Source organism: Eretmochelys imbricata, chromosome 10, assembly GCF_965152235.1.
Source record: "Eretmochelys imbricata isolate rEreImb1 chromosome 10, rEreImb1.hap1, whole genome shotgun sequence".
NCBI classification, from domain to species: Eukaryota; Metazoa; Chordata; order Testudines; family Cheloniidae; genus Eretmochelys; species Eretmochelys imbricata.
Genome location: NC_135581.1, coordinates 68401236 through 68423891, shown reverse-complemented (window position 1 = coordinate 68423891; position 22656 = coordinate 68401236). Strand labels below are relative to the sequence as shown.

Below are 22656 nucleotides of genomic sequence, written 5' to 3'. Positions count from 1 at the left end.
CTACAATTACAACCCGGTGACATTTCAGATTTAAATGGCTGAAATCATGAAATTTACGATTTTTTAAAATCCTATAACCATGAAATTGATCAAAATGGACCGTGAATTTGGTAGGGCCCTATACATAAAGAAACACTAGGCACCGATCTTGCAAACACTTACTTAAATGGTTGAATTCAATGACAGTTTGGAGTATGATTTTTTTTTGCAATGTTTCGATGCCCACAAAAGCTCTAGTGTGTAGATACAGTTATATTGATGTAAAAAATGCTTTTGCTTGTGTAGCTTATTTTACTGTGGACACCAGTATAAGCTATACAGCAAAAACATTTTTTTGATAGTATAAGCTGCATCTACTGTACTCTATAAATTGGATACTCCATATGATTTACTCTTAAAGGGCCAGATTCAAACCCCAACAGGCATCCAGTAGTAACTTACAGTCACTACTGACTTTGACCCTGTGACGTAGATGTGAAAGGTTCTGTGTATAATCACAAATCCCAAGCTACACAGGTCCCTTTATGCCCTTGTGATGCACTTTCATTTGATAATTCTCTCCAATACAATGCTGCTTTCTACCTCCCTCTCTTCACTTACTATATTTTCCTTTACAGATTTTTGCTGAAGGCCTCAAAGTTAATATATTAAATCTAATTTTACTTTTTATTTCCAGCATTCAAGGCTACTCATTTCATTTAGTCAGATAATACATTTCTTCTCCTTACATTGAATATTGTCTTTATTTTAACTAACCTTGAAGCTCTGAAAACCTGCTGATGTGGTACGTTACATGTTAACACAGCCCAGCTCCTCAGGTACATAAGCCCAATCAACTTCAGAACATTGAATGCTGGGAGGCAGGGTGAAAAGAAGGCTCCCATCCTAGAAAGAAATATATAATTTCAAAGTAATCAACATGCCTTCAGTCAATTTTAGTTATGTTACAGTAAGGTATATGAGTAGTTCTAAATAACCTCTCATGTTGTATCAGTGTGAAAATGTTAATAATCATGCAATGCTCCCTTACTAAACTCCTATTTGGATATATCGTGAGTTTGAGGTTTAGGTAATAAATTATCTTGGTAACCAACCAAGGACAGGAAAAATGCTTATATATATTACATACCAAATCATTCCTTGGTTGTAGACCAAATGTAGCACATTCTCTGCAATTTTGAATTCTCCATATTCCGGCTACAAGAAATACAATGAATGGTGAATAACTTGTTTCAATATTTTTAATATCTACTATCTAAAATATGAGCCTATATAAATTCATGGAATAGATTGCAGACTGAAATCTCCAGTGTAAGTATCGCTCTTCGACATGCAGCAGGCATGTAGTCAAACCTGCACTTGGGGGGTTGGGACACTCAAGCTAATTGCACTCCACTCCACTTTTTAAATTAGCTACTAAAGACAAGACTGTATATCAGGATTTCATGGCAACAGCTGCTCTCTAGCCAAGCATTACTTCCTGTGATCTTTATTTTTCAGGACTGTGTGCTTATAATTATTGTGTCTTGCATCACTTGATATCTCATGGGGCATTGTCATAGCTGGAGAGGAAGTTAGAAGCCACCCACTCTCTCCATTTTCAAAAGGTCCATCTATTAGTCATCTTTGACTGTGGGACTGATCCATGATCTCATTATGAGAATGATGTGGGAGTCAGTGCGTTGGCCACAGCTGGCAGCGAGCTTGAAGTAATCTCACTGTTTGCTCTGTGCCCTCCAGTTTAAATTCAGCCTACCTATGCCCTTAGGACAAGTCTACACTTCGAGCTCAGGGTGTGATTCCCAGCTCAAGAAGACATGCTTGAGCTAGCTCAGGGTGTAGCCATGACAGTGTGAGTGGCTAGCCCCCCTGAGTACCTAACCTAGCATGCTCTGACAGGCACACGCTCGGAGTGGCTAGCCCCTGCCGCTGCTCGTGCTGCCACGGCAATGTTCTATTTTTAGTGCACTAGCTTGAGCAGTGACTAGTGCAAGTATCACACCCCCAGCTTGAAGTGTACATATATCCTTAGGCTTGCTGTGCCCATATGGATAACCTAATTGTTGCCAGAGAAACTATTGATGAACTCAAGGGCCTTAAGGGACAGACCTAGCCTGTCCAATTTTCATCATATTTCAGAATGATTTTACTAAAATAAAAGTCTGTACTTACAAACTTGCTTTCCAGATCCCAGCACCAGCAATCACTTAAGTATCGGACAAATAGTCCACGGAAAAAGTCTATTAGCAGGATGCTTGCCACTGTGAAAATCATGTCAATAATTGAAAGCTTCAGCATTTCCTGAAACACAGTTTGTACCAAGCTACTGAGTCATGTTCAAAGCAAAGGATTTGCATAAAGCTCTAGAGATATTTGCACTTGACTCATGCTTACAATCCTGATGTAACATACCCTGAATCTATAATGTACCCTTCAATTAGTTTTTCCTGCTTTAATGTTTCTTTACATGTTTCTGTTCCAGGAAGGGCAAACGTCTGGTGCCAGCGTTCATCATGCTGCTTATTGCTTGCATCAGATAAAGTACTGGTTATAGTGGATTAGAATGTTCTTTTTAATGACTCAATCTGTCTGTTTTGAAAAGTTATCTTTATTAACTAACAAAGTTTTTCACTTCTGCTATAGCAGTCATGCTTCTGGATTTATTGTACATGGTTGTTTTTAACGCATTTTTGATTAGTGCTAAGAAGTACTGCCTCTTAACTACCAAGAGCATAACCAGTTAAAGATGAGATCACAGTGCTCTGAAAGAGGCACATTGGATCTGTTTATTATTACAACTTGTATCTGTGTGTGGCTATCCAAGGTTCATGGGACTTTAACAGAGTCTTAAAAAATACACAATTCAAACACATAATTAAACAAGAAAACTCCAGCCCCAAACAATTTTGGCCCATACTTTTTTTAAAAAGTCAACCAATTATAAATAACTACCTCATTCCTCTAAGAACTCCAATCATCCAAATCTTTCAACTGCCCCAAACACAAGACAATAAATAGAACCTGCAGGATGTAGTTACACTAAACTAGCTGAGTGACCACTATGATATCAATATTCTCTTCACCCTACAAGTGTGCAGGTCCTAATGATTTCATTGGGAGCTGCATGCCTATAGGGCAAGGAGAATATCAGAATAGAGATCTGCGAGACAAATCCGGAAGGAGAATTTTGCCCCAGATGATCAAACCAGACTAAAGAACCCAATATTTTTGTTATTTTTTAAATAAAGAGTTCTTGCTTGATGAACATGATTTGTTGGGGAAAAGTCAACATGGCTTTTGTAAAGGGAAATCATGCCTCACCGATATATTAGAATCCTTTGAGGGGGTCAACAAGCACATGGACAAGAGTAATCCAGTGGATATAGTGTACTTGGACTTTGAGAAAGCTTTTGACAAGGTCCCTCACCAAAGGCCCTTATGCTAACAAAGCAGTCATGGGATAAGAGGGAAGGTCCTCTCATGGATCAGTAACTGGTTAAAGGCTAGGAAACAAAAGGGAGGAATAAATGGTCAGTTTTCAGAATGGAGAGAGGTAAATAGCTGCGTCCCCCAGGGAAATTGTACTGGGACTACTGCTATTCAACATATTCATAAATGATCTGGAAAAAGGGTTGAACAGTGAGGTGGCAAAGATTGCAAATTTACTCAAGATATTTAAGTCCAAAGTAAAGAGTGAAGAGTTACAAAGGGACCTCACAAAACTGGGTGTCTGGACAAGAAAATGGCAGATGAAATTCAATGTTGTTAAATGCAAAGTAATGCACATTGGAAAACATAATCCCAACTATACATACAAAATGATGGAGTCTAATTAGCTGTTACCACTCAAAAAAGAAATCTTGGAATCATTGTGGATAATTCTCTGAAAACGTCTGCTCAATGTGCAGCAGCAGTCAAAAAAACGAACAGAATGTAAGGAACCATTAGGAAAGCAAGAGATAAGGAGACAGAAAATATCATAATGTTGCTATATAAATCCATGGTATGCCCGCACTTGGAATACTGTATGCAGTTCTGGTCCCCATCTCAAAAAAAGATATAATAGAATAGGAAAAAGTACAGAGAAGGGCAACAAAAATGATTAGGGTATGGAACAGCGTTCATCTGAGGAGAAATTTAAAAGACCTGGCCTGTTCAGCTTAGAAAAAAGATGACTAAGAGGGAAATGATAGAGGTCTATAAAATCATGACTGGTGTGGAGAAAGTGAATAGGGAAATGTTATTTACCCCCTCAGATAACACAAGAACCAGGTGTCACCCAATGAAATTAATAGCAGCAGGTTTAAAACAAACATAAGGAAATACTTCTTCACACAACGCACAGTCAACCCATGGAACTCGTTGCCAGGGGTTGTTGTGAAGGACAAAACTGTAACTGGGTTCAAAAAATAATTCTATAAATTAATGGAGGATAAATTATTAGCTAAGATGTTCAGGGATGCAACCTGGTGCTCTGGGTGTCCCTAAGCCTCTAACTGCCAGAAGTTGGGACTGGATGACAGGGCATGGATCACTTGATAATTGCCCTGTTCCGTTCATTCCCTTTGGAGCATCTGGCACTAGCCTCTGTCGGAAGACAGAATACTGGGCTACATGGACCATTGCTCTGACCCAGTATGGCCATTCTTATGTTGTTTTTGAACAAGGGACTAAACAATGCAGAGGCCCATTAATCCAATGAGGTTCAGGCCACCAGACTGGAAGTGTGGCACTGATAAATGAAGCCCTTTGAGACCAAAACACATTGAGACATAATGGGTGGAGTAGAGTTAGTTCAAATGTCCCCTTAGTATTTTTGTTCTATCATCAGCAATCCAAAATAAGGGCTACAAACAAATCCCAACCTCTCATAGGGGCAATCTACCAACAACCATTATCCCATGCATCCATACTGATGGACTGGCAGGGTTTTGAAAACAAGTTTCCTATTGTGTAAAGTACTGGGAGAACATCTAATTCCCTTCTGGCTTAAAGAACAGAATGAATAGGTCATGCAGAGACATGGGACAATGTGCATGTGCACAATCACCTGATTGGTTTAGGTTTCAATCCTGCATTCAGATCTGTCCGGGTGGATCTCTGAGTCTGTGCACAGTTGCAGAGGTCTTCCAGTGCAGATGTGAATGCAAGATCAGGGCTTTAGAGTATAAGCTCTGAAAGAAAAGGACATTTCACAACACAGAAACACTGTCAAAGCATAATGAATAATAACGTCCACATCCATCCCTGCAAAGTGGACAGAGAAAGTGATGGAGAGCTCAGATCCTCCCCTTGGTCCATCCCCTAACCAACCTGGGCCCCGGGACAGACTTTCACAGCACTGCCACTGATATGTGGAACTCCCCCCCGCCACACCCTTCCAAATTTGAAAATATGCAACTTTTGCCCATTGGGCAATTCATTGCAAAATTTTCACACAGTTCTAGTTGCAATGTGCTCTCAGTATCCTGAGTATGTGCTGGTTGGTTGCTCAGTCTAAGGCCTTGTCTACACTACAGGGGAAATTCGATCCAAGCTATGCAATCTGAGTTACGTTAATAGCATAACTCAAATTGATGTAGCTTAGATCTACTTACCGCGGGGTCCACACTACACAATGTCGATGGCAGATGCTCTCCCGTCGACTCCCCCTACTCTTCTCGATTCAGTGGAGTACAGGAGTCGATGGGAGAGCAATCTGCGGTCGATTTAGCGGGTCGGACTTCACTAGACCCGCCAAATTGACCGCCGATGCATTGATCGTCGATCCCTTGTTAAGTGTAGACAAGCCCTAAGAGACAAGATATGAACAGTAGTACACCCCTATGGGCTTGATGCACCAGGTCTAGCTGAGCTGTGTTCAATGCAGGATCTATAACTGGAGCAGGAAGAAGGACTCCAAGCCATCTTTCCACTGATTTGACCCTCAGTCTGACTAGAGGCCACCCCCTGTCAAATGTAGAATCTCCTAATGTCTGAAACAAATATCTAAGTTACATCATCTACAGAGGTTCCCTAGGGACTGTTCTTCTGGCTGGCCATCACCAGATCAGTGTGCTGTGCTGTGCTCTGCCTCTTTCCAGTCCTGGACTGTCCAAAAGTGCCCTCTATGCCACCCAGGAATTCCTTTTACCCCCAGGGGAATGCCAGTTGCCCGAGTAGGGTAGGGATACGAGGCCTGAACAAGGACTGGTGGGGTCTGGCACTCATCTTACTTTTTAAATCTTGAAAGTAAGTGGCAATAGTTACCTGGGGTTTTCTATGAGATTTCCTTATTCATTCCAGCTCCCACTTATGTATCTCTGTCAGGCACCCAGCAGGACTGCAAATACCAGAGGGGAATTCCCTGCAGGGACTCCACCCAGCCACCCTGGGACTGCTGTGGTGATGACTCTGAGTGCAGGGGGATTCATGCTCCTCTGCATTCTTAGAGATGCCCTGCTTGGATGAGAGAGCCCCCATTCTGTGCCCCCACAATTGCTGGCTAAATCAAGTCTGATTCAACAGCTGGATTTTCTGTCTTTGAATCTGGCATATAAATAGTAAATCAGGTGGGTTGTCATTGTATAAGGGCAGAAGTTCTACCAGGTGAATTGAATGGGAGGGTTGGTCAGAGAGAGACAACAGGTACTACTTATTTTAGATCCATGTCACTCTGTATATTCTTAGGTCTGGCCTTGATAAGGTCTCTGGAAAGAACTATAACACCTCCATGTGATTTTTTAATTTGTTAGTAAAGCAAAGCAATGTATTTAGTCTATTTTTCTTAATAGGGAAAAAAGGGACTTACCTGACCAACATATGTTTCCCAGCACTGATCCTTCTGACTTTGCATGTTGTAGGGATGGGAAGTTGTCTGGTTAACCAGCACGAGAGGTATTGTGTAGTTCTGAGTATGACTCTTTTCCAGAGTCAATGTACTGTTTCTCCTAATTCTCATATCAGGGATAGTTGTAGATAAGTTGTCTTCTTCGGGAAGGGTTCTGGTTGCTAAGAAGGTGGTAGAATCTATCCAGTTACTTGCACTGCTGTTAGCTTCAGCTTCCTGAAAGAATGGAACAGAAGTTTAATCTAAGTGTCTAAGTGCTACATTTTCAGCTGTGGTCTCCATTTGTCTGAAAAACTGTGCAGATGTCCATGTGTCCAAAATTGCAAAGGCACCCATTTATGTGCTCAGCCATGTAATTTCATGGACTAGTTAGGTGGCTAGGCACCTAATTTCCTGATTTGTATGTGCAAATGATCTACTAGCTTTGTAGGCACAAAACAGGAAGTTGATTTTAGACCAGGTTGAAATATTTGGTCTAAAATGGTGACCCAGTTTACCAAAGTAGTTAAACGATGCACAGAATGGCTATCTGTGTTATTTATCAGCATCCCTATGGATCTGAATTTCTAGATGACTGAAAAGATTTATAAATGAATACCACAACTGATCTTCTAATCAGAGTTCCACTATATTTCAATAGGTATATTTGGGTTTCAAACAAATTTATTTTGGACTTTAAATATGCTACAATAATAGTTCTATGTGTAAAGTTAGCTAGTTTTAAGACTTACAGTAATAGCAGCTCTACTTACAGCGATACTCATGCTGTCCACTTTATCCAACAGAGCAATAATTAAACTGTAGAGGTTTCCCAGATATAAAACGAGAACCCTGAAAACAACAAGCATAGTATATGGGGGAGAGTCATCCAGCAGGGTTATTCTGAAGACTTCTATTCATGTTCTACGCTGGCTGAAGTAAAATGTGTCATCAGTACATTTCTTCCCTCCCACCAAACAAACCAAAAATTGCTTTGATACTGAATATGCCTATTACCTGGCAAGCTGAAAGCGAAGAGTGGTTCTAGGGTGGTACATCTCTAGTGCTGCCACAAGTTCAAATGCAGAGGGTGCAATCATAGTAATTAGTGAAACAACAACACTCACCTACAGAATAGAAAGACAGTCTTTATGATGCTTTTTCATAGCCTTCTTTGGTACGTTAAGAATTCTTTGCTTGCTGATTGAAATCTTGACGATGCAGTAGAAATATTTAGTGATGACTGCGATAACTCAGCAAATTCTACTTTTAAATGTGTCATTGACAAGAGTAAGGACATTTGTGACCCAGAATTTTTGATCTGGAATATTGCTAAGAAGCCTCTCACCTTAGTAACTAATTATAGTTTATGTTATGTTATTATAGAAGTATTACCTTTATATTAACAATAAGAAATCTGAAGAGTGTTCTTCTCAGATCTGACTCATCAGTTGCTATCCTCAGGCTAATACGTTTGAAATAGTTGTTATTGCCCATGGACCAGCATCTGCTTGGCTCTTAACGTGGATGCACAGAGAGCTTCCTCCTTCTGCGGCCCATGTAGAATTGCAGGCCCTGTGTCCTGAGGAACTGCTGCATCCCCATTCCCACTGTGGCCACTAAGAACCCCTCGCTGTGCAGTGGAGGTGGTAATTGTGCAGGGGATCCATATAGCAGAAGTTCCACCCCCATGTCTCCCCTGACCTATTCTCGCAGCCCTAAAACGCCAGTGCAATCGACCCTTGGAGAATTGTGCTCCATGACGCATAGGAAGTGTACACTTCCTTCATAGGTTTAAGGCCCTGACTCTGGAAACAATTACGCATGTGTTTAACTTTACTACCTGGAGTAATCCCATGGCTCATCTATACCCATTGAGGGGCTGCTGGACAGAGTTTTTCCCCATACTATGGACAGATATCAGCAAAATCAACAGTAATTTGTAACCAGCCAAGAGGCTTGTGAAGACTTTGCAGAACACAGAACTCTAACCAGAATGCACAGTTACAGACTAACAAAGAGGTCAAATACCTCTGACATACTGTACCTCATTTTTCTCCCAAAGCGTCAGTTCCTTTTTGGTGCGCTCTAATTTTTGGGATCGATCCACAACAAAGTAAATGATGTAAATACTTCCAGCAAGCGAGAGAAGCACAAGGATGTTTGCAATAATCCTTAAGCATATTGTCACAGCCCTGGAAAAGAGTCACACAACAAATGCTACAGATAGGCCACCTTGCACAAGTAGGTGTTTCTTGCATTTTTTTTTTAGATCATAAAACAAATAGGTCAACATTATGTTATATCTGCATTTAAACAGTGGTTTTGAAAATAGCCTCAGCCATGTATACATACAGGTTTTTGCTTTTCTTCTTTTCCTGCTCTTCCAATATAGCCTCCTTGAAAGAAACACAGAATTACCATTTTAGCAGCATTCAGTAAAATCAATAAACATTTCCTCTACCCATTACAAACCATAGAAGTTAAAATGGCCAGATCCTGCACTGCATTAGGGAACAGCTGACATACGGCTCTGTGCTTCTTTACTTAATAAGAGTAGTGCATGCTGTGGGTTTAAGCAGTAAAGGAGATTTTGGGGGAACAAAGACATTAAGAACTTTATCACCCTCTCTTTCCTGGTGTATGCTATATTCACTCCTTTCTAATATGTTCACTGTTTAGATCCCAGTCCTGTTCTAGGATTCACTAATGTGGATCTGTGGGTTGTGTTGTCTCATTTGCTTCAATAGGACTGCACCTGAGGTCCCCACTAGCAGTTATTAATGTAGGATGGGACCCTTAGATTATGAGTTGTTCAGAGAAAGGACACATCACCCGTGTGAGACAAGGTGGCTGAGGTAATATCTTTTATTGGACCAACTTTTGTTGGTGAGAGTGACAAACTTTTGAGCTTGCATTTCAGAACAGCTCGGTGTAGTTCAAAAGCCTGTCTCTCACAGCAACAGAAATTGGCCCATTAAAAGATATTACCTTACCCACCCTGGTCTCTCTAATATCCCGGGACCAACACAGCTACAACAACACTGCATACATCACTTGCATGTTTCCCATGAGGCATGTTACACCCACATGTAGATGTTACAAAATAATATCAGCATAAATCATCCCAGTGTTTGAGATACAAATCAAAGTGTTTATTGGTTTGTCCTAGACAATTTGGAGTCATTTGGACAAAGAGCTTTTAGTGATGATGTGCCAAGGTTATGGAATCAATTACTTCTGGATATTAGGAAAGCTGTGTCTGTTTTTAAAAATCTAAATGGAAAAGGTTCATGTTTAATGCAGCTTTTAATGTTGATCTAGTTATAAAATGCCCCTGAACTGTTTTGGCGAAAGTACAATATAAATGCATATTATCAGGATATTAAAAGGATCCTGATTCAAAGATTCATTAGATTTGTAGCAAGGAAGAATTTGTCTCAAGGTTTTAACTCTAAAGAACACATGTAATAATGGGGATTAAGATGTTGCTGTCGGAACATCACACAATAAATGAAACTGAATGACACTGTTGACAAAAATGTCACATGACAAAGTGACCCGAAGCTCTAATTTACATATCATGCCTGTTGACCATAACTCATGTCATCAGTGAAAGTTGGGCGCACAGATCAAGTGCATGAAGCAGCAATAAGATATTTGATACTAGCCCTCTGCTAGGTAATCAGAGTCAGAAATAAACAATGCACAACAGGAAAGAAATAGTATGGAATGGAACGGATGAAAAACCACTCTGCTATTTACAAAGCAATAGACCTAAACTATGCTTTTGTTCAGAGTCTAATTGCTTACCCTGATACTATTAACTATTGCAGCAGCTTTGCTTTCTGCAGCCTCTGGATTTCCTATTAAATAGTCCCAAGCACAGAACACTCTCCAGCAGAAAGTATAATTTTCATCAGAGGCACTTGCTAGACTCATTCTTGAGTTCTTTGCCATTCTGGAAAAGAATAATAATAATAATAAATGTTAATTGTTGTAAATGTGTGACAGTTTATGTGATGTGAATTGGTTCACAGGTGTCTATACCACAAAAATGACCAAAATTGGAATTAACTGGTATCTTTGTTGGCAATCTCAATAGAGAACCTAAGAACAGAGAAAGATACAGAGACTGAACTATTCCTTGTCCCCAAGAATGCATACTTCAATTCAGAGTTGAAGCACATTGGTTGGATTGTATGGGAAAATCTGCACTGCTGCCTGTGTCTGACAGAAGACTTCAGTCTCAAGGGCTGTCCATCTTACACCTTTCACCAGACTAAATTCACTTTTAAAGCCCCTGTGTAGGATCTGACTGGAGGAAAGATGTCATAGCAATGTCAGAGCATTATCACTATGATCAAGAGATAGCCTGGCAAAAATGTGATAATCTTACACAGGATCGATGGTTATCCTGTATTATGAATGCAGATAACAATAGTGATGGCACAGTAAAAAGACAACAGATAGATGAAAAAACTAGTGATACTTTACTCAGCTATTGTTTTAAAAAATAGTCCACCCTTCTTGAGTAGACCTTCTTAAGGATGTAATAAGTCAATTTAAGGTCTTTAAAGAAGTTAGGTGATCATTACAAAAAAACTACCCCAACAATATGAAAATAAATTATATTGTTTTAATCAAAGATATTTGTGCTCTGTTTTCTTCAGAATATTAAATATGAGTTTGTGCTGTAGAATACATTAAATGAGACCATGTTTCTCTCTAAGTATCATAGAAAATAATTAAATAGGTAGAATTTTACTGTACAGCAAATAGTTGGTTCAACTGTCTTCATTGGATCAGCGTAGCAGTCAGAAATTCAGTCACCTCCTCCTTTTCTCTGGACATTTGGCCCGTCTGGGTACATAATAGCCATATGGGCCTACCAGCGTATGCCATTGCCATATGACTATGTATTATTCCGCAGATGTTTCACATAACAGAATACAATGTGCATCTGGTGTGGCTTACCAGAGGCTAATAAGAACTGTTTCACCTCAGATAGGAAATGGTAGAAGGGTCACAACAGATGGGCAAACAAAGAGTCAATGACCTAAGGCAGCACCCTTTGCAGGTAGAGAAAAGCAAACTTCATCCAGAACCTGAATGTGTAATCACTGTGTGAACCAGTGTCCAAAACACTGACCATCCTGACCTAAAATAACACATCTAATGAAAAGAAGAGTGATAATTTTTGTGTCTGACACAGCTATTACAGCTCATACTAAAAATCCTCCTGGGCTGCAACTTATCAGACAATTAGTTACCCTGAGAGGAAGGGAAAGTGAATGGAGAGAGGATAAAGTGACCTTGCCCCACTAAGTACTGCACATTTTTAGATTTATGGTCAGCACTGGCAGGCTCTCTTGCCTGTGTTACTTCCAGTCCTTCTACCTAAATAACAAAGGAAATAAATAGGCCCACATTTGAGTACTGTGCAGTGTTCCAGTGCAAGCAATACCAAGAGTTTTATGACAGCATTCTTATCTTTGTATTTAACTGGATGGGAATCATAGTACAGAAAATGTACAGGTAGCAGTTTAAGTTTCTTGTCATAATACTTGCCACATAAAGCCCTCAGTGAAAATCAGGCCCCACATCTTCAGTGCACTGTACAGACATTAACTACATAACGCCCACAACACCCTGAGCGTCTGCTAAACATTGCCCTCATTTTGTAGACAGGGAAGCTGAAGGAGAGAGGGTAAGTGACAGCAAAAGAACATGCTACAGTTAGAGTTCAGGAGTTCCTGGATCCCGGTCCTGTCCTTAATCTACCAGTAAAGATACCTCTCTGATATTAGCAGGCTTGAATACGATACAGGAATTACAGAATTAAATACAGGAGGAACTCTTTGAGGGAAGGGGAAAGAATATATCATTCATACAGCCTGAATATATATCTCTGGGCAAACATCAATAAAAGGGAAACATTACTTTTTTAAGAGGATGATGAAGCTATAAGCAAACACTGCCATTCCAACAAGGAAGTAAGCCAGGGGCAGCCGATACCCAGCTTTCCCAATCTTCCGATCTCGGCCATAGTAGCCGTAAAATAAAACAGAGTACTGGAGATAACCCTGTAAAGACAACATACAGTCAACATCAGCACCCACACCTGACTAAATTAACACATGAAGAATTCATGCAACAAAGCAACGAAGTGTGCTTTTAAGCCTTGCCCCCAGTGACCAGATGGTGTCCAGGTCCTGTGCTGATGCAAACTGCTCCTTTGGGATGGTCTTGCTGATAGTGCTTCCAAATGGCGCTCCTGCCAGGAGCTGATAAGAGAGGAAAGGTCTTAAAAACTGTGTAAAGCAGACAGTTCTATCACATGGTCTGTCAAGCACAGCCTGAAACAAGCTGCAACAAACTGCCTACCTGAGGGGAAGTATCAGAAATACTATTACTGTCATTCACTCTCCTAAACTAGAAGCATAGTGACAAATTCTGCATTCAACTCCTGCTGAGGTCAATGGGTGTTGGTCATGTATATCTGATGGCAGAATTTAGCCCCTGAAGTCTAATTTTTAGGTAAGTTATTACTGTATAGACATTAAGAGCTATTAAAGCACAGTCTAATGTATGGGGAAGATCAATTTTTAAATAATTTATACTGATGTACATTAACACCTGCTTCCTATTATATTAGATTGGTGTGCTAGACTTTTTCTCTTTATAAATAAGAAAATATAGACTCTAAAGGCCTGGTTTGCACAGACAATCACACAGAGCTCCAGCTGAAGTGTCAGAGTTGTGGATGCTCAGAACATCTGAAAATCAGGCTCTAAGGGCCAAAAACGGAGAGATGCTGAGCACTGATTTCTCCAGATGAAGTGAAGAGAAGCTTTGGGTGTTTAACACATGCTCTGCACCTTGCAGGATTGGGTCCTTTATATCAGCAATCAGAAACATCTACATTACATTGGTCGGTTGGTATAATGTCATGTCATCTGAGACATTAATGGCAAGTTTCTCTTCTCCTCTGGCAGAAATAACGCTCAACAGAGGAAGGTATTTTAAATAATTTAAATTGTACACTCGAAAAAAATCATTTATGCCTTTGAGCAGAACATTTATTTAATTTAGGAAGGGAAATGCTACACTCAGTGTTTTTCCTATAGATATTGGAGTTATGTCCTAACCTCTGGTAAGACCACAAATGCTCCTGTCATTATGGTAAGCACAATATTGATTCCAAATAGCCATCTCAAAAAGATGAAATAAGAGGCAACTCCGGATCCAAAATGACCTGAAACCACAGGAAATACTTATATCAGCTGGGAAGTCTGTCAGAAGCTGTATCACTTATTAATGAAGTATTAGTTGATCATTAAAAAAAACAACTTTTCCTTCTCTGCAATGCACAGATCAAGACGGAGAAAATGCTATAACATCAATATACCGCACTGTAATATAAACTGCTCTTCATAGGTTTAAAAATCACAACAAATATTTACAGTGAAGTAGTTATGATCACAGGAATCTTCTTGGTTCAGGCTATACATATCTTCTTATTTGCTGTTTATACAGAAACTTGTGTCAAAATGCATGTGTAGCTATTAGTAGTAGTTAATCTCACCTGTTTAGTTCAGCATCTAAGAATTCTCATCTTAAGTTTATGCAAACCATTTTGGTCTGTAAATCAGGCTGGAAATTTAATAAGATCAGTCTTTTTTTAAAATGTGATATTTCCAGTATCTCCTGATTTTGTCTGGACTGAAAATAGTGGTTCCAATTCTGATTTTCACAGTGCATCTTCACTGGCTACAGCAGAACTATTCATAAGTCATAACACCATTAAGGAGTAGAGAATCAGGCCCTCTTTGTTTACAATTTTATTACACAAAAATTCTGATTTCCACCACTGTCCACATGATCACAATTGGTCCTAAGTATTGCACGCTTTGTGCAAAGCAAGTCACGTGGGGCCTCAGACTGACATCCACAATCTCCATTATATAGGTGGGAGTAGGGACCCCAGCACACGACTGGTTGGGTCAACAATGTTGGTCATTAAGGTGATGCAGAAGCGGATAAATGGGCAGTCCGGGTGCTTGTAATTTCAAGAAGGTCAGAAGGGTTTTAACAACTAGGTGTGTGGGGTGGGGGCAGATTGTATTAGGCCCTCACTGCATTTTGGGAGGGAATACTCCACCATGTAGACAGGGAGGATGTTTGCCTGTCACCTGGAAGGAGCAGGAAGAGCCCACTGGTACGTACACTGCTGGCTCCCTTAGTTGCTACAAACAGGGAGCAGTGTAAAGAGTCTGAATGGTCTGATCTGAACATTCATTTTACAACTAAATAAATACAGTAGTTGCCAATAAATTGTCATAATTGTGGAGCAGTTTTTATCCACGTGAAAATATCTGCAATACAGAAAAATCCCTTCCACTTAGAACAAGATTAGAGCTAGATGTGAACATTGTCAGGAAAATACATTTTCCATTTTTTACCACCTTTAATATAGTTATTACAGGTGGTCAATCACAATACTTAGCTCTTATATGATGCTTTTCATCCATAGATCTCAAAGCACTTTACACTGCAGGGAAAGTTTAATTTTTAAATATAGACTATATGTGAGGTCTTGACTCCCAGCTCCATTCCCTTTGCTTCTGACAGGGCAAGTGGAGATTCTCTGATTTAGGGAATTTCCCTTACAAAGCTGGCTCTGTGACATCTGCTCCCAGCTTGCTGATGTAAGAGGCAGGTCAGGGATGGACAAGAGTCAAAAGCAAATGTGGCCTGAACTGCCACTGTCTAAATTATACCAGAGGCCAAATGGCTGGATAGATGGCTTTGATCCAGTTTTTCCACTCCATGTCCTGTGCTGAGCACATCTTGGGCCAGACCCAGTACAGACATCTGGCCCTATGTCTGTATTGCAAAAATACTTCAGCAGTTTATAGCACTACAGGGCCTTTTAAACTGTAGTGGCCACACTGTAGTAACATCATACTAGTATTGCTAAAGACTATGACTGACAAACGAATGTGGTATCTAACACACCAAGAGTAATAAATGTGTTGACTTTTAATGACAACCACATGACTTTGATGAAACTTGAATGTTTTTATAATATGGTTGTATTTTTCACTAATTCAGTGAATTCAAACATAACCCTTAAGCCTAGTATTTCAGCTTGGTTTGCATTGCACAATCCCACTAAATCTCCATACTTACTTTCTATTTTCTTTATTCTCATTTCCCAAGGAATGAAGATTACCACAAAGTTATATGCAAGCCGAACAAACTTCTTCCAGAGCTAAGAAAAGGGCACAGAAATAAGAGATTTGTAACTTTTGCACATAAAGCAATAATTGTCAAAAAGGTGTCAGAGTATTTTGTCCAGTTGTAGCATCTTTCATCTAGCATCAGAAAGCATGTTATAAAAACCAACTAAAAAGTTTCACAGCTCTCCTGTGAGGTACGTAAGATGCATAAACTGAGTCATGGTGGGGGGATGGACAGTTCAGAAACTTTCCAGAAGTCAGAGAGCCAGGTACAGAACCCAGGAGTTCAACTTCCAAGTGCATGCTCTAACCACTAAACCACACATGCATATATAAGAGAGACGTTTTAAAGATCTTAAGAGAATACATACAAAGAGTATTTTCCTCCACTCTTTTTATATCTGGAACCACCAATGAGGGTACCCACACAAAAATACAATATATTTTAAATTTAGACCCATTTGAAATATACCTGAGATATATTTTCATATATCAGCACATTATTTGTCTGAAGCGGTATATATTAACAGCGGCAAAGGAACCTTCAATGCTTTGCATAAGAGTTACATTCTAAGTTGAAAGGAATTCCTCAAGTAACATACCTCTAAAGTCTATGTCCACACTGAGGATAACACCCTACCTCTGCTTTCAGCTAATGCAGTTACTCCTTTAACTCAAATGATAGAGGCCTGGGCTTCAGTGCTCAAGATTCCAAGTTCACTGCGGGTGAGAATTGTTACACTTACATATCCTACATGGTAAGAGCTTTGCTGTGGAACATGTAGGTCAACAGAACAAGAAGATTTATTTTGCTTTGATGTAGGGGATCATGCCTTATTTGCCCCCTCTGCCTACTCTGTAGAGACTCTTCTTCTAGAGAGATGAAAACATTGCTCTTTCTCAAGCTCAAATTCCATCTACAGAACATCATCAGGGATAAACTCAAGGAGAGTTGCACAAAAGTGACTGAGGGCACCCTGTGGCCCTTAGACAAGAAATAAGAAAGATAAGAATAAACTAAACCTGTGACAAGGAAAATGAACATTTAAGTGAAGTAAAGTATGCATCAGAAAGAGAATGCAAGAATAGATTAATTTATGAGCACAAAGAATTTTAAACAGATTCAGAAATTACCACCAGACTAAGGCAGCATCACAGTGTTTATGTAATCTATTAAGGAATCCTACTGAATAAGAAACCAGATTTCTTATTGGATGAATGAATACAACACCTAATTTTAAATGTATAAGAGCAAGTAACTCTGAGCTAAGTCCTAATTCTTCTTAGAGACAGCGATCATTAATATTGAACTGCGGCATAATCACACGGTCTCAACTCTATGTATGAGGATTTACTTTGAACCCATTGGACACATTTTCAAAGGGATCTCAATTCAGCCTCTAATTTGTGTGTGGCTAATTATTTTCATAGACAATAGGTAGATTTTTCACACACAATGGCATTTGCATGTGCAAATGAGACTGCACAAGTCACTGTGTGCGCAACTGAGGACAAATTTTGAAAGTCCTTGAAATAAAAATATAACCTTAAATATGCACTCAGATTATTTCATGCCGGTAACCTCTACTCACAAAACATTATAATAACTTTTCTTATTTAATTCAGAAATGAATGATAACTTTACTATCTACTGTAAATTGACTATATGCAAGTGCAGTATTTTATCAGGTAATTCAAGATAATTTCATAGACATTTTCTTATGCTATCTGCTTCTGTTTAGTCAAAAGTAGAGAAATATTGTATATTCTGTTCATTACTGAATTTCAGGATGGCAACAACATTTATGTACATTAGTCATTTTTAACCACAAATTTACAGTAGATCTTGTTATTTTGAATGAATATATATATATATATATTAGCAAATGGCAATGTCAACATATTACAAATAGTCTAATCTGCTAAAGCCAAAGCAGAAGCAAACTTTTAATTAACAAATGCATCACATGGTCAAAGTTAATTAATTTTTATGATGCTATTAAGGTGTTATTGCAAGAATTAATAGATGCTATGAACTGCACCAAAGTTGCTACTTTAATTGGAAGGCAGTGTTCATAAGGCTGAGAAAGGGATCAAGCAACTTGTACAGGTTGCACTGCAGGTATTTAAATTATATATATCTGGATGTCAATGTGAAAAAACCTCAAGCAGCAGTGATTAAAAAAAAAATTACTTCTAGTCCTGCATACTGATCACCTTCATAGTCATGTTTCTGTATAATTTTTAGATGAACAAACATTGATCTATTAGTTTTAATCATAAGGAACAATACTTTAGAAGTGATTTTATCTAATTGCTAGAAAATACTACTACATACATTTGCCAGCTCTTTTTTAAAAAATACGGCTACAGTGATGGGTGCAAAACCTATGGAAGGGTTGGTAAACTCTTACAAGTTGCTAATTAAGTATCCTTCTCTCAGGATATTCAACCAGTGAATGCTTAGTTTGGTGGTGTAACGCTCCTATTGTGTATTTCATGGTTTGCCAAATGGGCCATCGGTCAATATTCTTCTGGAAAAAAAAACTGTCTAAACCTGTCTCCCTAGTTTAAGGAACAATTCAGCTCTCTCGCTTCTGCTGTTGAATTTAACCCTTTTAAAAAAAAAGTCTTTCTAGTTTCCCTAATTCATAGCCGGCAAAGCCAAACACAATAATTACTGGTAACTAACTTCTGAAATATATAGATGTATTCAGAACAGAAACAAGTAAAAACACACAACATGGATAATTAGATGAGATACCCACAGACTTTGAGGGCATTGTGAAGTATAAAGTGAAAGCCAAAAATTTGTTACAATATAGCTAGTATTAACTAATGATGAGTCCACCCTGTGCATTTTAGCAGTTGTCTGCATGCTCAGAGTCCTTAGGCACTCAAATCTTTCAAACCGAATGAAATTTTGGCCCCAGTGAAGTCAATGGCAAAACTTCACTCATAATGCCTAATGTGTTTGTGCGTGCACACATGTGCCCGACCCCACAGACAGCTAAATAAAACACAATCTCCACTATCCAGGAAGGTTGTATTTTTTATCAACTGTTTCTGATGACATAAGAGCAAAGCTAAAGTACTGTTGTGTCGATAGAAAAAAAGATAAATATTTAGCTTTAGAAATTTTAGTTGGCTGCACTGCATTTTATATTCTATTTCACGCACACTCCGCCCCAAAGTACAAGCACATTATTAACTTTGTAAATGCAAGCCCTCAGAAATTAGGAAGTACCAGAACAGAGGTTGCTTAATCAGTCTCCTTGTGCGTATGCATTATGATACAGTCTTTAATTACACAATCACATTAGGGTTGCCTGCCACCTGTCTGGTTTTCACCTGGACAGTCCAGGTTTCTGCTTGTGTCCCTGGATGCCATTTGACAAGGCCTGATGTCTGTTTTTTTTTTGATCTGTGGAAAAGGTGGCAATCCTAAGTGGAAGGAAGGAGGCAATGCAGCATCAGTTGCTTATGCAGCTGGTGGTGGTGCGTGGCCCTGTGCAGCCCACAGGTGGCAGACAAAGCAGCCTCGGCAGTGTTGGTGAAGACCCTGTGAGTGACAGGTGCAGGACCTCGGGGGAAGAGGCGGAGCAGGGGTGGGGCCTGGGGGAAGAGACAGGGCAAAGGCTGGGCCTCGAGGGTTGGGTTACCAGTCGTTAGAAAGGTGGCAACCCTAGATCACATACTATCTTTCCACAGGATCTCTACCATAAGCGTTCATAACATTACCTTGAAAACAAAAAGGCAGAAACACTCTTCATACTAAACGACTGTACTCGGTCTCCTACTTCAGCACAACAACTCTTTATAGAATACAAATTGTTTGGCTCCTGTTCCCATCACCAACCTTCTGGCAGACCCTCATTATTTGCTGGAGTATTTGAAAAGAAAAAATACTCATGTTACTGGAACGAGGCCCATCCCTCATACATTAAATTAATTTGCAAAAATGTAATTACTAAATTCTTAATAGAAAAAAGAAGCGTATAACTGGATTTTTCTTCCACACAATTCTTGAACTGGGGAGCAGTGTTTCACAGAAAATAGGTACTTCTGTAAATGAGAATTCCAGATAATTGTTATAGGAAAGAGCTGTAGTTTTAATGAAAAGCAGACATACCTCTGCACCAGCTGCCTGGTAACCTCTTGTTCTAGTGAGCCTGCCTTCATATTTCAACACAATCTCCTTAGCTTGTCTGCAGAGGAAGACAGAATCTTCATTTCATGTAACCAAAAATCTTATTACACTCTGAACATGGGCCATACCACACATAAATGAAAGTTGCCAAGTAATGGGAAATATTGTCACAACAGACTACCTGCCCAATCCTGAAGTCCTTACTCAGGCAAAACTTCATTTCCTTAAAATAAGAGTATTGCTAGCCATTTAAAATCAATGGGAGTTTTGTCTGAGAAAGAACCACAGGATCAGATCCCAATAGTTTGCAAAACAAATGTAAGATTTTCACTTTAGGGAGAGCTTCTGTAAAATTTTTTCCTGTGCCCTGCTCCCTGGTTTCTAGAATTTTTCTGTAATAATGTAACCAAAATCATCTCAAAGTAAAAGCATTATAATACCTCATTCAGTTCAGTTTATGTGGATACCAACACTTCTTCTGAAAGTATAGTCTAAAGCCTGGGGTTTATCAATATAGCAATTGATTAATATTAAACTACTGGTTACATTTTAATCAGAGGTATTGGACAAGATATGCATACAGGCCTAATCCTACTTCCACTGAAGTTAATGGGAATTTTTTACTTTTGTGGGAGCTGAATAGGGACCATAGATAATCAGACAGGACAGGAACAGAGCATTTGCTCATCCATGAAGGCAGCTCGGGTTTAGCTGCAAATTACGGACTCTCACTCCAGGGATATGAGAAAATTCTCCCTTTGCTTCCTAAGACAAGGCAAAGGTGGGCAGAAAAATGAACCTACTTTGTTAGTAAAGTGCCATTCCAGCACACAGTGAGGTGACAAGGGAGAGATTTCATAGAAGGGGAAACAAAAGTCAAATGGAATGCACAGTGAAAGGACTGATGCAGTTTAGATAAGATATTGGAGAAAGTTATGAACTTTTATACTGTGTTTCAAATTTGGAACCATTAACACTTATGGCTTTAAACTCTGTTGTCATGATGATACTACATTGCATGCTGTCAACAGTCTACATGTACCTCATTAATCTGCAAACATGGGTACTAGTCTCTGGTATTTGAAACATAATTTAAAATCGGAAGTGCCAAATTCTGTCCCCTCATCCACCAACGCCTCATTACTTTCAAACACAGCCTTCCTGAATAGTGGGAAGTTGTGCTGTTTTTGACAGTGTTTCACAGAGCACGAGGACAAAATTTGGCTGATAACATATTGCTGAGTATCTTTGACAGATTGTACAATACATATGGTGACATCTCAGTGATCCTTCCTGAGCATTCTAATGCAGAATCATTGAACAGTTTTAATATTCCAAATGGCTCAGGAAAATCTCTCATCACCACTAACCAGCAATACAAAGATTCTGAATTTGGAGCCAGAAACAAGGCTGAAATGGTAAAGAATGAAGAGCTGTGTGATACCTACGGCACCCTGTAGATGCTGGGCAAAGATAAAGACAAAGCTCTTCTGGCCTGATCCAAAGTTCAATGAATACGTACAAAAATGAGCTGTAATCAACTTTTAGACGCTTTTTAATTTTCAAAATCCTGTTTCCCAACCTTGTACTACTCTATGATGGAGTAGTAGAAAGATAGCTGCTGCATGATTTTCTGGCAATTCTAAACCATTCCCATGCTCACACCTAATTTAGGTTAACAAATTTGTGAGAGCTGGAAAAGCAGCAATAAATGGTGGGATTGAAAGTGTCCATGAAAACTCCATTACCTGAGTGCCCTCAGCTTGTGTCTCATAGGCCATGGTCTGCAACGGATGTTTGCCATGATCTCTTTTTGAAATTGTATATTCTGGAAGATCTGCTCTGGGTCATTGCTGTCAGTATTTAAATCACCATTATCATCACCTGAGTTACTGAAGAGACCCAGACCCATGGGGGACAAACACAAAACAAGTTATTGCCATTCAGAACTATTGCAAAGAATAGACACATATACAATCCAGTCTATAACAACAGCATAACAACAGGAGCCCACCAGACTGGAGGGAGGATTGGGCTGACTTCTCTGCTGTAGATGGAGTCACCGCTTTCCTTGGCTACTCTTAGACTATCAACGCCAGAGATGACATTTATCCCTGTAGCTCAGAAAAATACTTCTGAAGAGCAATTTTTTTGCCTTTGGAATGCACCAGCTTGCACTCAGTATCAAGCATTTTGGGGTATCCCTGTATCCCTCAACAGGAATTCAAACCTTCTAGCTCCCCACATTTCAAACCATACAGCTGAAACACCATGCTGTCCTGTCCTCAGTATATTTTTCAGGAACTAAGTGCTATGTAAACATTTCCAGCAAGTGCACTTAATACAAATGTATTTGCCAGAAGCAGCACTACCTTCTACTTTGATTGTGATTAGGATACAGTGTCTCTTTGTTAAAATGGGGACAACAAATGCCTAGAGTGCTTTAGCTCTTC

At 39.4% G+C, this 22656-nt stretch overlaps 1 protein-coding gene across 1 annotated transcript in view; it reads right to left on the bottom strand.

Annotated features, from left to right (window-relative positions):
* TMC3 (transmembrane channel like 3) overlaps positions 1 to 22115 on the bottom strand; it is a 29625-nt gene extending 7510 nt beyond the window's left edge. Inside the window, exons 1-15 of the mRNA XM_077829335.1 lie at positions 21952 to 22115; positions 20186 to 20261; positions 16004 to 16085; positions 13960 to 14066; positions 12997 to 13095; positions 12752 to 12894; positions 10622 to 10769; positions 9164 to 9207; positions 8856 to 9003; positions 7826 to 7935; positions 7582 to 7660; positions 6791 to 7045; positions 2173 to 2301; positions 1130 to 1197; positions 757 to 885 (exon numbers count right to left, since the gene is read on the bottom strand). Coding sequence (XP_077685461.1) covers positions 757 to 885; positions 1130 to 1197; positions 2173 to 2301; positions 6791 to 7045; positions 7582 to 7660; positions 7826 to 7935; positions 8856 to 9003; positions 9164 to 9207; positions 10622 to 10769; positions 12752 to 12894; positions 12997 to 13095; positions 13960 to 14066; positions 16004 to 16085; positions 20186 to 20261; positions 21952 to 22115 — 1781 coding nt within the window. The remainder of the gene's footprint in view (positions 1 to 756; positions 886 to 1129; positions 1198 to 2172; positions 2302 to 6790; positions 7046 to 7581; positions 7661 to 7825; positions 7936 to 8855; positions 9004 to 9163; positions 9208 to 10621; positions 10770 to 12751; positions 12895 to 12996; positions 13096 to 13959; positions 14067 to 16003; positions 16086 to 20185; positions 20262 to 21951) is intronic.
* Between the last annotated feature and the right edge of the window lie 541 nt (positions 22116 to 22656).